The 17,733-nt window shown below is 39.2% G+C and overlaps 1 protein-coding gene across 4 annotated transcripts in view; it reads left to right on the top strand.

Moving 5' to 3' along the window:
* Positions 1-17,733, top strand: part of prdm16 (PR domain containing 16) — a 259,292-nt gene that overhangs the window by 76,961 nt on the left and 164,598 nt on the right. For all 4 annotated transcript variants that reach the window (XM_047376365.1, XM_047376348.1, XM_047376341.1 and 1 more), the window contains exon 2: positions 2,747-3,195. In XM_047376365.1, the coding sequence (XP_047232321.1) occupies positions 2,747-3,195 (449 nt within the window). The remainder of the gene's footprint in view (positions 1-2,746; positions 3,196-17,733) is intronic.

Here is a 17,733-nt window from a genome sequence, read left to right as displayed (position 1 = left end):
GGGAGGTGAACCTCACATCTCTTTCTGGGTCTTTGGAGACTCAGAAATAACACACAGCTTTTTAAAAGCAGTTCTGTCATCACTGGTTACTTTCTTTACCTTTTTGTCTCTGTCTTTTTTTTCTGGACACTTGAATCATGACGCTGCTTTCTTTTTTATTTACTTCTATCTTCTGTGTGTAAAAGTAGAGAACAGAGACTAATAAATAATCTAAAACCTGTCAATATCAAAAATTTGAAAAATTACACCTAAAAGTTTAATTATTATTATCTTCTTCTTTTACTACTCTAGGTCTTACAAAGATACATCTTACAAAAGATACACTCAAGATAAACTAAGGCCACTTTTTTCATTCTACTTGTTGCAATTTTGTTGTAGCAATCTGTGCATTTTTGTGCAAAGGACCCTAAAAGCCAAATGGTATTTAATAGATTTCCTAAGGCTTTCTCTGTGCTTGTCAAAATTGCTCTCAATGGGTCAAGTGCCAGTGAGAGTTTTGGGAATGAAGTGGGGAGAGAGAGAGAGGGTGAGTGAAAGAAGTGTTTAACAGCCTGAGAACACTTTTGATTGTGTAAAGGGAGAGCAGCAGATAGGGCTGAGTTATAAAACTTTAATTGATCTGGGTAAAGTGTGGAAGCTACTGCTGGCTCGCATGTTCCAGTGCTTAGTTGCCTGCCCCCTCTGAACCCCTCTGTGGTGGTGATCATTAACAAAACTGTGTTTCTTTTCCATTCAAAATTGCTGGGTGACGCAGAATCAGTCATAAACGGTTGGCTTTAACAGCCTCAGATTTATATGATAAGGTTCCCAGTTTTTATGTAGACTTGCTGCATGTTTGCCAGGTGCTGAAGAGCCAAAATGCATGCTTCCAAAGTTGAACATTTCACATTTGAAACTAAAATGTCAATTTAATACTTTAACTGTTAACATGAAGCAGGAAACTCTCCTATATGTCAAAGAACAAACTGTGCTTTCCTTTGTCATGGATAAGTAATCCTAACTAACTCACTCAACTTTCTTTAAATGCTCTTTCTTCTTCCAACATTTAAAAAATATAGTTTATTAATATTTTAAAGACTTAATTTTGCTACAGTTAAAATCTGAACAGCACCAGAGTTTCCAATTGTACATCTAAAAGGTTAGAGAACTCTTCCTGCTGCAAGTATTGGGCTAGTTTGTTTGCGGATTTGCAGACCATGTGTTGAGATAGCAAATGTCTAGTGATCGTTTAACTAAACATACCACTATATGTCTAGAGAGGACCAAAGAAACATGTCTATATGCTCACACAAGCACATAAGCATGGAAATGTTTGGAATCAAAGAAAATCTCTACATTTGTGGTGGTGAGAAAAATACATACATCAGATTCAGATCTAATTACATACTGTCCAGTTAAATATACTGCAAGACAGTCAGATTCACTTAATCATGTAATGCAAGCTGTTAATGGCATTGTCCAGTGATGAGACACTGCTCAACACAGAATCACTGAGTCAGGAGTTCCTTCACTAGAAAAAAACGAAGAGAGAACACAGCATTGATATCTGTAACAGTTTTGTGAATGACTCCATCCAGGAAGGAGACACCACAAACACAGATTCACTGGGCTACGAGTACGTTTTCTAGGAAAGAAAAACTAAAATAGTACACAGTTAATGACAGAAACATGTCTGTCAATATCTTCATCCAATGAAGACACACATAGAATCTCGTGGCCTGGATTACTTTCCATGGGAAAGAAAATATAAAAGTACATTGTGTTAATATCAGAAAATGGTCCTATTTCAGACCTCTAAATAGACATAGCTATAAGCACAGAAGCATTGAGTTAGGGGAACTTTCAATGAAAAAGAAAAACATATAGAGAATACTCATAGTAAATGATGGCAGAGACACAGCTAATCACAAAGTCACTGGATCTGGAGCATTTTTAGGGGAAATACTTTGAAGAGCATACACAGTGTTCATGGCAGTATTAGCTCTATCAATTGTTCTGTACAGGAAACAGCTAAACACAGACGCACTTAGCCAGAAGTACTTTCTTTAGGATAGAAACCAAAGAGATCTGTGTTCGATGATTGTCTTCTTTTGGTCCTGTAAAATTATCTCCTCTTCTAGTCAAGGCCTTTAAGAAGCTATCATGTTGGTACGGTTTAAGAACAAAAACCCCAGAAAAATTTCAGCTTTAATATTCATACAAGGTTAATAGAATGCAACTGTGTGCCAGATGCCACATATCACTCACCTAAATGCCTTTGCTTCAACACATTTACAAACTTTCACTGTCCACAGTAATTTCCTTAATAACAGGCCAAGGAAACAGGACTAGAACTTAAAGCCAAAAGTTAAGTGTATCCATGCGCACATAATACTCGTCATCATTTCCACTTGGCTGCAGGCACAATCATGTTGTCAGTTCTTGGCTGTGACAATAATAATAGGTGAGGAGACTAACCAAGTCAGTGATAGATAGATTTATATGTGTAAGATGAGTTCTGGCGGGACACGGTGGCTATGATAAAATGGAGATCTGTTCCCATAAAGTAATAGCCAGGACAGGTCTTCATTTTGACTGCTGGCAATTTTTGATAAAACAAACTTTAAAATGTTCTTGCTGTTCTGTATTAAATGATGAATCCCACTTAGCTCGGATTTAAATCTACTGTTTTGCGGTTTCAGTTTTTAATAGCATGAACTCTCTGAATAACCATTACCTTCACATGTTTTCTCTCTTTTTCACCTAGATGACAGTGAGCCAGTTGACAGCATGTTTGACACAGAAGCTGACCTCCAGGGTTTAGCAACTGGCAGCGCTGACAGCCCAGAAGAAGACGCAGAAGACGCCATTATCAACATGACTCCTCTGCCCTCACCAACTCCTTCCCATCAAAACAACCACCACCATCACCTGCTGCACCCCCACATTTACAAGTCGCACCACCTCCACAACAACAGCAGCAGCAGCAATGACCAGGACTTCACCACACCCAAGGAGGGCTCGCCCTACGAGGCGCCCGTCTACATTCCTGATGACATTCCCATTCCCGGTGAGCTGGAGCTGCGAGAGTCTTCTGTGCCTGGCGCTGGCCTAGGCATATGGGCTAAGACTCGCATATGTGCTGGTGAGAGGTTTGGCCTGCACAGCTCAAAGCATCATGGGTCCACAGGCAAAGACAACTCCTTTGGATGGGAGGTAGGAGTCAATGTAGGATTTAATGTTTATTGTTTATTTCTGTTCACTTTTTTGCATTGCTGTTTTTGCCATACATGTATGCTGTGGAACAAATACAGAGAGAAATTAAATGAAGCCGCACTGAAGATTTTTGTTGAATATGCAAGCAGCTCTCTATTCACATTTTCAGCCATCACTCTTGGTTCTCAACAGCATACATCTTATCATGAGTATAGAAGCTCGATGATCATTCCATTTGCATTCCCTTTATTATCTGACCTCATCTTTGGTCCCCACGCACAAAGACACTCCCACACGTCTACATACACATAATACAGTCATCTGCAGCAGCAATGCGATGTCAGATGGAAAAATCTGGCTGATTAGTGAAGGTATCAGCTTTTATGGGTGTCGGTCTGAAGCAAGCGCGCTCATTTGGTCACGCCATCTGATATGGAAATGGAAGAAGCGTGGTCCAGTGCGGTGGCAGCATATTGAACTATTAATTTTCATTTCAACATGACATTAGAGGATATTGAAGTTGCTTCAATAAGCTCAATGGGGGCGAGAAAGAACTCCTGGTCTCTGTCCCTCTTTCCCATGAGCCTAATTAGAGATGAAATCTACTGGTCTGCTTTTCATTTTTACCGACTCCATCTCTGTTCACTTTTAGGAGGCCATAGTCTTACATAGTCTTATATTACCTTGGCGAGTAACAAGGAACTCAGACTTAGATGGGCTGATCACAGTTCGTGATAGCAACTGATGCGCCAGAATAAGACAGCTAATTTACAACTGACAGTTTTGATGAGATGCATACATTGTCTAATAAATGTTTTCCTAATTTTCCATTGACCTTCAAAATGTTAAAAATGTACACTAAATATTAGGCTAATGAACAACATATCATTCAGCACCATTGACATGAATGCTTTGAAAATAACGTCCTCTCTTATTGCAGTTGCCTTACCTCACACCCAAATTTTATCTTGATCTGAATAGTCTGGAAAAGGCTAAGAAAGTGAATAATTGTGATAATATATTTATCTCCCCTCCATGTACGATGAGCAGGATGGTAAGATCACTGTTAGAGAACTTCAACAAAGAGATAGGCTCAACAAGTCAAAGTCAAAGCAGCCATCCATTAAATGCTGCCAACAACCTGAATGGTTGTTAAGGAGTAATGGGATAAGGCATTTTATGTCCTACCATCAAAAACAAAAACGTGAAGTTTTCTAAACATTACTGAGACTTAACTGGAACTGTGTTTTTCGATCAGGTGAGAATAAGATTGAGTTTATTGTGAATAAACACTCAAGGTTGGCTTGATGTAAAACAAAGATAAATATGTGGGAAAAGGTTAAGCATGGTAAATCTGTGATGATGTTGGCCCGTTTTTCTTCCAAAAGCTCCTGGAAGAAAAAATAGCTTGTTAGTCTATGGGATCATAAAACACCTAGCAGAACCAGGCACGTGTTCTGGCCTTTTCCTCCTTAAAATACCAGAACATTTGAATTAAAAATCTGGTTGGCGCTGCTAACAAAACTGAATATAGATCTTTTAACACAATAATGATCCAAAATACATGGCCAAATTAACGCAAAAACATTTAGCCGGGGACAAAAATCATCCTTTATCCATGGCAGATTTCATTCCTTAGACCTAAATTGAAAGAGAGCACATAAGAGAAATCCCTTTTTATCTGTGTTACAACATTGTTAAATGTTAAACAAGAAGACTAAGTGATGTGCTAGAATTGTGATTTCATGTAAAATATACATTTCTGAGCTTTGGATTTTTCCCCACTAAATAAATGCACTCAAATTGAAGGTGAACTTTTATATATTTTAAGATTTTGGTTCATCTATACAACGTGCCAGTAGATGTGAAGGGTGCAATTAATGTAGATTAAATTATAATACGGAATGGCACACATTTACTCTAAATAACATATGCTTATAAATCCTTTAACATTACTACTTCAGTATATCTGTGAAATTTAACTTAAAGTGAAACTAGGATTTATTTCCCTTTACAGGTCATAATAGTATTATAGTTTTAAACAATTTTCACAAATCTCTAGTTGACAGGGTTAAAGAAAACCAAAGAGGGTGATTTTCATAGTTTCAGTTCCAATAACTTTCTTCCCCTTTTTACACTCTTTTCTTCCCACCAGTTGTAGCGGTATGCAGGCAATTAAAGTACACAGGCACACGCTAAGTGGCAGCATGCCAGGTGCAACATTTTGCTTTTTAAAGTTCACATCATGGTTAGCCATTTGGGTTTGCACAGGGCTTTCTTCCAAAAGCTTCACCCTCTCTGTAGCTCTCATGTTTTCTCTCAGTTTTCTTTCTCCTTTCCATCTCTCTCCAGACATCCGACTAATGCATATTCATCAGCTCCACTCTAACTCTTTGGCTTGCAGGAAAAGGCCACCTTGAGCTTCGAAGATCCAACAATACATGAATGTGGGCATAAAAACGTACATATTTCAAAAAAAGGGAGAAATTTATTCAAACCTGGACCTTAAACATCTAGTTCTTCAGGAATTCGGGAATATGCGTGGAGTCTGAGACCTTGTTAAGGTTCATAAAACCAAACCCATATACATGCTTGAAAACTCAGCAGTTTTAGATGGCAGAAATATAACCCACAACATTGAACTAGTATTACTTTGACTTAGACACCAAAGACTTTCAGTGTGCTGCAGTATCTTCTGTTGGTTCCTCTTGAATCAACTCGCTTTTGGACTACACATTCTCAATATGCTGCTTTATCACAGGGTAAACGGATGCTGCAATGTTCTACCAACATATCATCTAAATTGCAAATAGCTGTATCTTTTACTTCTGAGGATTCTTCTGACTCAGTAAATATGTTAGCATCATTACTGTGCTTTGATTGAACTTGGTGACAGTTCAGCTCTTAAAGTTTCCTTGTGCATTCAGCTATTTATGTGCAGACAGAACCTATAGAAAAAGTTGTTCTCCTGTTTCATAAAGTTTTCAGTTTGTCTTTAAAGTCGTAAAAATGACTTGTGTTTAAGTTGTGATACGCACAGTTCCCTCTTCTTCACAGAGAGCTGTCTGTTCACAGGAGATCATACGACACAGACAGACAGGAAGCTGCTGCAGCTTCTATCTTTCTCTCTGTGGTCTACGATTAGAAAACAAATAATGTGCATGGGTTATGGGGCAGTATTACGAGCTGTACAGAAGAAAATAGATGATTGTCAGAAGTGGGCCACACAAAGCATGGCTGCATGACTCACTGGGAGTATGGCTGACATAATAACATATAAACTTGAGCTGTTCTTACGGGCCTGTTGATAACGATTATTTAAAAATGTCATGTTTAGAACGCCGATCCAATACCCAGGATTGGATCGGGATATTCCTAATCTAAAATACAGTTGTGTGTTTTTCACCCTTAGTATCATAAGCCAATGAGAAAAGCATTTGAATGTCCAAAGATTCCAAAAATTTGGCTACTGATGTTTGCAGATTTTAAGGGCTCTTATAAAAGTTTGTGTATATATTCTTTTGAGATTAATACAAACATACATTAGGGGTGATTTTTTTTTTTCTTTCAGTGTTATGCATTTGGTCTTTCCTTTCAAGCCTATCAGTAAAAAGGAATTTATGTGTGTTTTCCTTTGTAAATCATCATAGGAGGACTGACCCTGGCTAAGATTCTATTTCTTTAAATGTCCTGTCTGGTTTGGGGCTGGAAACCTTTAGAGGCTCTCTTCTCCCAGACTCTTATCACAGACAGTCATAACAGTGAGCCTGTTGATAGTCATCAAGAGACTCCCTCAGGAGTCCCTTAAACCCCTTTTCTCTTCCCTTTCACCATCAGCTCCTCTACTCATCTATTGCTTCTAGGCTTAGATAAATAGACAAACGAGGGGCGACTTGTGAATTCTGGTTAAGTAGAGAATGAAGTGCAAGGTGAGAGCAAAACAGAAGATGAAAAGATGATATAAAGCGATTAGCTTCCATGTGATAATTAGTATAAGTACTTAAATTAAATGAAAACATGTTCCTTCCAAATGTTTTACCTTTAAGTAGCTTTGATTTCTAACTGATGATTTTCTAACTGGATTATGTTGAATAACCTGACATTGATTACATTCACAGGACACTTTGTCAACTAAACATGTTATATTTCCTGCTAACACAAAGAGCAAATTATCCAATCACATGAGAGGTACAGCATGCATTTAGGTATCTAGATCTTGTGAAGACTAGCTGAAGTTCAAAGTTAATCGTCATTCCTGTGTCAGAATTGGAAATAAAGGGGATTTAAGTGACTGAACATAGTATGGAGTAGTTCAGTAACTGCTTATTTGCTTGGATTTTGACACAACCATCTCCTGAATTTTCAGAAAATGGTCCGAAAAAAGAGAAATGATCCAGTGAGCGGCAGACTTGTGGATGGAAATGCCCTGTTCATGTCAGAAAAGAATGGGCAGACTGGGTTGAATTGATTGAAAGGCAAAAAACCACTTGGTATAACCAAGATATGCATAATACGAATCTTGAAGCAGATGGGCTACAGCAGCAGGATAGCACACTCAGTGCCACTCCTGTCAGCTAAGAACAGGAAACTCAGTTTACCGTTTACACAGACTGGCTAAAATTGGACACTAGCACACTGGAAAAAGTCCCTATGTATATTATGACATTCAGATGGTAGGCTCAGAATGTGCCATAAACAGCATGAAAGCATGGATCCAAACTGATCAGGCTGATCATGGTGTTGTAATGTTGTGGCGAATACTTTCTTGGCGCACTTTGAATCCCTAAGTACCAACTGAGCAATGTTTAAACACAGCCCACCTGGACATTGCTGATGTTGATGTTGAAAATACACTCTAATATAGGACATTTGGCATTTGGTGGAAAGGGGTATTTGCATCATGGAAGGGATTGTTGTTAAATCTATGCCACAGATAATTGAGGCATATCTGAAGGCAAAATGGGGTCCAACACAGTACCAGCAATGAGCAACAAATAAGGTGGCCGGTGACTCAAAGAGATAGGTTATAGTTTATATAAACCACTTACAGTACATGTTTGCAGTAACCCATATTGCTTTTTTAAGCACTCTGGATGAATCCAAGAAGCTGAACAATATGTTGGTTCCTTTCTGGAAACCTGGGTTGAAGTACAGACTGGTGAAGAGAAACACTGAATAATACAAAGAGAGCGTAAAAGAGTATAAGTGACAGAGAAAGGAGAAAGGCAGAGAGGAAGTCGACTATTGTCTGTCCCACGGCTTAGGGAACTGGCCTAGGTGTTAACTCAGGCTCATTTTAGCAAGACGGACAGCTCAATCTGGGAGCTGCTTTGCTGCAGGCTATGGCCATTCTCTTCTGTTTCAGACGCCCTCTCTGGGCTTGCACTGAGTCATCCATTTAAAAACCATTATGCCCCCCCTTTAGCACAACATGATAGAACGCCAGGCCCCCAGTCTTCAGTGTGTGTATGTTTGTGTTTCTCTGTCTCTTTCTAGCTGTGTGTGTAGGACTGCTTACCCCTGCAGATAGGAAGGCCTGAGCAGGCCGGGAGAGACACAACCAACACAGAGCACAGCAAAGGGATTTAAGCATAAGAGTGACTGCTGCTATTATCTGGCTGGTAGATTGACCTGACTTGTCTATTGATAGAGGCATGACACTGTACAGTGGCTTGAGATATTGTGCTCTTCACTGACTACCTCAGTAGATTCACTGATGTGGTGTTCCTTGGGTATTTACATAGTAATCCATGTTGGAGGAAGATATATGTGGATGTCTGGTAGATGTGGTACAAGGAATAAGAACAGCTTAGGTACATTCCTTCAGATATAAGGGTAAAAAATGTAAATAAAATTATGTACATTGTATCAAGGAAATCAACAGTTTGGACAGGTTTTCTTGATGTGTACCTGATTGTATTTATACCTGCGTGGTGACAGCTGGACGTTTCTTTGTATTTCTGAATCATAGCTTTTGAAACATCTCCAACATCTATCAGCTTTACCATTCTCTGACTTCATCACTGTGATTGCTTTTTGTCTCACCAATTATTTCAATGAAGGTCACACATTTGGTTTTGCCAACTGTGGAAGATAAAGTCACTTGCTTGGCTGTTGTAAACAAATGTTAAACTTTTGACTACCTATCCTATAATTGTGGCATTTTTCCATTTATGTCCATAGTAACATGCCTTAAGGGTATTGTGTTAGTTTGGCAAGAACAATGGCATATCATAGAGCTTTATTTAGAGATGTCCACTGATATAGATCGTTTGGACAAGGTCACCATAGGTCACCAGGAAATATGTATCATAGCATCCACGTCAGCCCTGCAGTATGCACTTGAACACCTTGGGATGACTTTGTTTCCAGGCGAACCTCTTTCACACTGTCCCCTTATTCCTTCTCTGTTTACTTTTTGTGTGGTGATTTTCCATATCAGTATCATTCATTCTGTGATGTGTGGAAAGAGTGGAAAAGAATGCTAGCTTTTCTATTTGCCCAGTTGTTGACTTAATGATAGGCCAAGACGTCTAGCGGGCACTCTTATGTCGCCATGTTTCTACGTGACAGATACCCATCCAGACATGGCATGATTTATCTCCTTTACTCTCTGTTAGACACTAAATCTCTGCCTTGACAGCTCTCTTTTCAAACAGTGCCTGTTGCCTTTGTTCATGTCTTAATGACTGAGCTGGGCTCAGGTTTTTATGCATTTGAGTGAAGAAGCCCTGGCACACCCTAACACGTATCTGTCCTGACCCACCTCATGCGTCCTGAAGTGTTTGTTCAGCTTTTGTGTTCTGACTGAGGAGGGCAGATGGCCAAGTTCCTATGCTGCAAGATATTCACACAGGCCATTCAAATATTCCGCTTGCATCGTGTGTGATCTGTTTGCCCTCACAAAAGGTGTTATTTTTCTTAAAGTTTGACCCTTAAGGTGACTAATACCAAGCTGACTTTGGGCTAGCCAGTAGACAGCAGTAATGTCACATTTTAGAAAGGTGTTCATGGGAAAAAAAAAGGACAGAAATGATTCTAGCATGATACGGTAAATGGTAAATGGACTAAATACCATTCAAAACCAGTTTAGCTGAATAGAGAAAGAATCACAGTATATTAGATGACCACTTCAGCCTACAAAGCTGTAAAGAACTATTTGCCCTCTCCCAGATTTTTTTCTGTTTTTACATATTTAAATGTGTCAGATCATCAAGGATACCTTGAGTAAATACCAAATGCCGTTTTTAAATGTCAGAAAAAGCTTTTCAAAACAACCTGCCCTGTATGGAAAAAAAAAAAATCACCCTCTCCATATAACATGTTGATGTGTCCCTGGGCAAGGTACTTAACTCCAAGTTGTGTATTGTGCTTAACTGCTTCGGTGTTTGTTAGTACAAATGGGTTAATGTGGATCTAGTCAAAAGCACCTTGAGCGTTCAGTAGAACTAGAAAACAGCTATGTAAATTTACTCCATTCACCATTTTACCATGAAATTATTGTAATTAGCCATATTTATTGGAAAGATAGGTTTAGTTTCACTAGCAACAAGGTGCTTGATTGCTGACACCCTGTAGATCTAAAAACAAACTTAAATAGCACCTTTCCGACAACACAACGTAGCCTAAAAGATCCCAGAAAGCAACACATTATGCCCCGATCTATAAAAGTTCAAGAACGGATGAGAAACAGAGAAATTTCAATTTGTCATTGTGGAAATAGTAAATACAAACTATTCCTAAGGTTTTGGGGACTCTAGCAAACAACAGTAAGAGCCCTCTTCCACAAATTAAAAAAAAATTGATCAGTGTTGAACCTTCTCAGGAGTGGCATTTCAAAGTTGCTCCAAGAGCAACCTTGGACTGCTTGGCTTCTTTAGGGCCTGGACTAACTGTTGATGGAAACCCTGCCAAAAATTAAGAACAAGAATACCCAGCTGCTGTTACTGTCAAATACAGCACAACCAGTTATTAGGTTTAGGGGCCAATTACTTTGTCACACATAAGCAGGTTGGTGTACATACTTTTACTCAGGTAATCTTTGTCTAATAAAATGTATCTAGTAATCTAAAATATGTAAGAAAGGGAAACCCATGCAAAATCTATAAGTGGACAATCCTTTCTGTAGCACTGTAATTACATTAAACTATCATTAGCAGATACAGGTTCATCTAATGGTATTTTCTGTAAAAAAGTGAGCTTTTGCATTTTTATTTGTTTATTTATTTTTATATTTGCTTCTACAAAGAATTAAGATTGTTTGAGAAGCATGATTGATTTGTTTTGTAATGATTTTTTCTGAGATTTCCAAAAAAAACTTTTTAAAATAGATATACTTCCTTTTACAGAACGTTTAGAGTGAACAGAATCCAATTTATAAATTCAAAATTAAAAAAATTATAATTCTAAATATTTTTTTTTAAGTTAATTTTTAAGGTATTGTTAGGGGTACCAATGTGAGTGGCACTAGTGATTGTTGTAAAAACCATCATTTCATTACATTTAAGTTCTTCCCCACAGAATAAATATACTCAAATTAAAGATTGGAGTTTTCCAAAGTATTCCTTGTGATTGTGCTGCTGCAATAATAGAAGGATTTATTTTAAGAATTGTTACACATCTTTACTAGGGTTGCCAATACATATGGAGGGCGCCATATGTGAAACTATTTGTTAAACATACGCAGTTGCTGTGGGAATTTTGCCTAGTCCCAAATGGTAATGAAAGAGACATTGAACCTGTGGTTTCTAATAACAGTATTGACCAACAATATGTGGCTTTCTGTCATCATTATTTGACTTTGACAGAAACCCCAAGTTTACACACAGAATAAAAATACCAGAGAAAGTTTATAGCACCACAAGTCCTGGGCCTGGCGCTGTAATATCTTCCATTCACATTCATTTTATGTAGGTTTTAAACATGCCATTAGCCAATTTAATCCAATTTTCCTAGCTTTTGGAGCACTCCATTGGAACAGATTCCATCTAATATTAAACATATGGTTGGCGTTGCCCCTGGTAACAGCGCAGCAGTGCAACGCTTTTTATTAACCTTAAAGACAAGCCTCCTGTGTTCCTGTGAAAACCATTGTCAAGTATTTCCAATGAACATTGTAATTGATAACGAGTGTGCAGGGCAGCAAATTAAATGTCAGGTTTGATTAGTACCCTGATGCCTTATCATTTGTTCATAACTCGTTAGCAGCATCTGTTAATTAGTTAATAAATTAATCTGCAGGGCAGATGAAAGGTCTGGGCTTTTGAGGAAGCACACAGAGGTAAAGTCATCCATCTTTGAAGGGAGTAGAACTCGACAAATATTGTCCCAGGGATTTGGGCTGTTATTGCTTGGTCACTGGTTTAAGACCTCGGCCACTCTAGCCAACCATTCTGAATGAAACCTCTTGTTTGACCCGAATGGCACCCCCACAGTCTCCTCACGCATCCCTGCCACAATGCTACCCTTTATTAGCATGAGGTTTCCCTTCTGCAGACATACTTTAAACATTAAGTTAAAAAAGCCTTATGACAGCCCATCAGTCCTCTGTGGTGAAGCCTAGGTAACTTGTGTCCAGTCTTGCTTGAGCCCACTCTTCCTGTGTGTATGTAGTGAAACCTCATCGTTCATCATAGCCCTGATGAAGGGTTCCATCATTGAGTGCCTTAAGGAAGCAGCAGACAATGACATTGCTCTTTGCTGCTGTGGAAGATGATGACATCTGTCAAGTGTTGTTTTTACTGGTTCATAGATTTATGAACTTATTAAGAAGCATCCTTCCTCCATCTTTCCCATTTTATGTCTATGTTAGCCAAATACATGTGCACAGGCATAATTTCTTACACCCTCCTCCCTTTAAAATCTTAATCCCTTATACTACTTAATTTATCCTTGACTTACCATGAGGTGGTGACCTATTTAGTAGGATCCTGTGGCTGCCATTTTCCATAATCAGGTACACAATGTGGCCAAAAAACCTCAGCTGTAGAAATTCTTATTTTCCTACATTTCTTGTAATTCCTGCATCATACTGTAGAACTCAGTGTGTGAGCAGTGAAGCAGGAGGAAAGCAAGGCTCATGGCTGTGCCTTTTAATTACATTTTATAAGGTGCAAAGACTTGTGCTTTGGCACAGAGTGGGTCTTTGTCTGAGGGAAATGGGGGAGAGAAAAAGAAGGCTCCACATGCATGTGGTTGCAGAATGGGAGGAAGGGCTTGTACTGATGTTGTTTTGCACGTACAGCCATTTAAGACCTTGAGAAAGTATAGTAATACCGTACATGTGTGCATATATAAATATATAGATGGGATTCAGCTTAAAGATATGCAGGCTTGTAATTGATTAGGTAACATTCACCAAAGCCTCCGCAAGACAGAGACAGGCAGGCAGGTGAGAGACTTTTCCCATGTTTTTTTTTCCCCAACTGGTCATTTAGAAAAACAAGGTAGAGTGAGAACCTAAGTACAATGATGACATCAGATCTAAAAACAGTGTTGAACTGTTGAAGTGTCAAACATGCCAGCGACGTCTTTGCTTTGGAAAGTCTCCGGAATCGCTTGAGTGATTTTCACTCATTTTCTCCACCACTGTCACTGAGGGCAACACCTGGCATTTTGTCCACATGAGAGAACAAGGTAGATTTAGACACAGTATGGATTGTAGGTGTGTGTGTGTGTGTGTGTGTGTGAATGTCCGACATGTACAGTGCCTTGCAAAACCCTTTGAACTGTTTCAGATTTTAGCATCTTAAAACCACAAACTTTAATGTATTTTATTTACTTTTTATGTAACAGACCAAAATAATGTATTGTAAGTGTGAAATGGAAGACAAAAGATTTGTGGTTTTCAAAATGTTTTGAAATTAAAATCTAAAAAGTGGGGTTTCATTTGGATTAACCTGTTAGGTTTTTAGGTATGTTTCAACCAGCTTTTTACCTGCAATTATAGCTTCATTCATCTTACCATGAGCTATGAACAGCTTCCCTGTCCCTCCTGGAGAAAAGCATCCACACAGTATGATGCTGTCATCATCATGTTTCACTGTGTGGATGGTGTTTCAGGGTGACATGCATAGTTAGTTTTCCACCGCACAGTGTTTTATATGAAGGCCGAAAAGGTCAGTTTTGGTCTCCTCTGATCAGAGTACCTTATACAAGGTGTATCCCAGAGATGACTTGAAGCAAAGTGCAAATGTCACTTCCTTCCACCTCAGTTGTAGATCTCTGTAGCTCTTGCAGAGGTATAATGAACCTCTCCAGGTTAGTGGGTCAAATAATTGCAATTAACCTCTACAGCTCACCTAAAAAGACAGGCCCCTGTCCTGTCTGTTTAGGTAGACGAGCATTCCTGTCATGTTTGCAGTTGTGTCAAACTCTGCAAAGTGTAGTGCAGAAAGCAGAAGTTGGTGGAATCCACTTCACCTGGGCAAATCTTCCAAATGACTGCAACAGTGAATCACAATTCTGTATCTGCATCTCTGAACTGATTCCGTTTTCACCACTTCTGTAATGAGATATAGTAACTATTTACCTAATCTAAAGTAATAAATATTAAACCTATTTAAAAACTATAAACCTTGTTCATTATTAACCATTTATATGATGCTTTGTTTGATGCCATTTTATGGAGTCTGAGCTATTCTTGGAACAAAGCGTGCTCCCCTCTGCTGGCCAAGAGGTCACAATGCTGCAAAGTGCTTTTAAAGACTTGCAGCAATATGAAAACATGCAATTGCACATCAGGAAGTACACAAAGGACTTGTGTGGTGTTTCACGTTCACTTTGAAACACAATGCCTGACAAGGTACTCAAGAAAAACATGTCAATATTTTTTGCAACTTTTCATATTCCTATCCTGTGGAGTCTCTGTTGGGAACAGAAGTGAGTCTGTTCTGTGTATTACTTTTCCATCACATTGTCGATTTTCCCTCCTTCTGTCTGTTTCTGTACACAATGACATCTTAGGGTGTCACCATGACCGGCGGTTCGCTTTTCGTGCAAGGAAAGAGACGAGGCCCAGGATGCAGTTTGAGATGGCGTTTAATGAAAGTGCCGATCACATTTTCTACACACCTGTAGCGATTACAGAAGCTGGCTTTCTACCTTAAGGTAGTTCCAACTCATACCAGTTGAAGGGGTGACAAAATAAAACAAGAATAAATACACCACAATAATTCACCCCACCGAACACAAACAATAAATAATATTAATACACATTACATACATGCAAATCATTAGACTTAAACTAATCTACAATCAATCTAAATTTAACTTAACCTAACTCTGCAGAGCATTTCTCTTCCTTGTTGATAATGGTATGCTCCACTCCACCCAGGAGACACACCTGTCGTGAGACTCAACAATTAACGTGACATTTCCCCACATTCCCCTTGTCACAGAAAGATGACCAGTCCCTCTGCCTGAAAGAATGTTTTAACTAAACATCACTATAAATGAAATGAACTAAACAAACACATTTATTCCATACATAAATATAATATCAATAAATAGTATCAATAAATAACATCAATAATCAATTATAGGGATGGAGCCCCTAATCTCCATCACATAGGGCAATTCAGAATTACAATAAAATAATCAATATGATAATGTATTATTATTATTATCATTATTATTATTATTAAATAATATGTATTGCTCTCATATGAATGAAGCAGTTTAGGACCTTGCAAAATAAATAAATAAATAATATTACATTCAATTTGTGACTCTGTTTTGTTTGTTTCTCCTACAAATTTGTTCTTGAAAGTATTAAAATAACTATGCTCTATAACAAGCTCTATGTGTTTTTTCTTTACACACAACAGTTTTAAAATGCTGTCACCCTTTTACCTTTTAACAGACTCTTTTTAAATGCCATGTACTGTCAAGTGTTCATCGGTGAGCCTTTATGTGCCTCCGTGACAAAATACACAACATGAGCTTTAATTCGACCAAGATCACACACTTAAATCTTTTCTTTTGTTAGTCATTGATTTTTTAACCCCCTCACTCAACCTTATGTGGTCTCTCCCTCTTTTTCTGCTCTCCTTCCTTTCTTTTTTGCTCTGTCCTCCTCTTTTCCTGGCCTCCGGGGTCCCAGCGCTTCTAATTTGGTCTTATCAGTGAAGTAATTTAGCTGCCGCAGCTTGGGTTTCTGTTGCACGGCGAGTGGCCCCATTGTCCAGCCCTGCTGTTGCTGAGATAAATCCTCAGATTGAACAAAGTCCACGCTGACCTTTACAAACTCCCAAATCTCACCGTGTACACCCCCTCCAACTAAGATTCTCTCTGCCTCAAGCTCTTTTCTTTGGGTGGTGAGGCTCTGAGCCTATCCAATGAGAGGAAGAAGGGAAACGAGTGCATGTGTGTGAAAGACTGAGAGTGTGTGGGGTCAGGGTGGATTGGGTGGGCGCTAGATGGACAAGAGAGAGGGATTAAGATGGCTGACCAAGCTTGTCTATATTTCCAATGGCACTTTGCTTTAAGAGGGAGGCAGAGAGGGAAAAAGTGCACTGCAAACAAAGTATTCAAGGGGGCATTATTCCGTCTCCTTCAGACTGCCAAGGAAGGCTTGGGGGAACCATATTCTCTGTTCATCTTGCATTGTTTGGTTCAAAAAGAACAATGTATTGATGCAAATGTTTAAGTTTGTCTCTACTTGTGCTTGCTGATGTCTCTGAAACAGCTGATTAGGAGAATTGCTTCAAATTAATCCCTGAACCTCTTGTCTTATATCATTTGTTATTTATTGTGTCCTCCATGTTTGGACAGGATGCCAAAGAGGATACTGTGGAGATTTTTGCTGTAACCCACAGCAAAATGACAAAAGCATAACGGTTAAAGCTGAGTGGCTTGGGGGTGGGGTCAGTTTTGCAGCAAAGAGGTTTTGGGCACAATGCCGCAAAAGTACACTCTTCATTGTGAAACACTGTCATCATTCAGGAGTCACTCTACTTGCTCTTCACATTGCAAATCCTCCCTGCTCTCTGTTCCCACTGTCTGTCTCTGAGGTAAGGAGGGTCATTGAAAGGTCTTGAAGCTGAGGATTGTAACGGAGTGCGGAGATAGGCAGAGCTGTGAAGGAGAAGGGAAAAAGGAACTGTGTACGGTCCAGTTACTGTGGTAGATACACTGAGGGTGTGCTGTTGGCAGAGACAGGGCCACCAGCACAGGTGTGGGGTTTAGTGTTAGTGATTGAGGACTGGAGACAATCCATACCTTTCTCCTTCTTGATCTGCTGGTCAAGGTGTAGCCCAGAATGCAACTCACTTTCTATCCCTCCATGTATGCCTCTTCCCTTTTTCCTCCCCCCATCACCCACTGCCACCTGCCTGAAAGCCACCACCAGTGTTCCCAGGGAGATGAGCGCCACAGAGAAGAAGGCCCACAAGGGATTAACTTTTCACATGGTTGGGAGTCCTCGTCTCAAAAGACCTGACAACCTCAGACGGCTTGATTAAAAAAGCAAAGAAGAGAGGAGGAAAGGGTGGGTGAAAGGGTATAGTTGGAGGAGAGGAGGGGGAATTCTTCACATGA

This window comes from Girardinichthys multiradiatus, chromosome 1 (assembly GCF_021462225.1).
Source record: "Girardinichthys multiradiatus isolate DD_20200921_A chromosome 1, DD_fGirMul_XY1, whole genome shotgun sequence".
Classification (NCBI taxonomy): Eukaryota; Metazoa; Chordata; class Actinopteri; order Cyprinodontiformes; family Goodeidae; genus Girardinichthys; species Girardinichthys multiradiatus.
The sequence above is the reverse complement of the archived record's forward strand: the minus strand, read 5'-3'. Positions and strand labels throughout refer to the sequence as shown.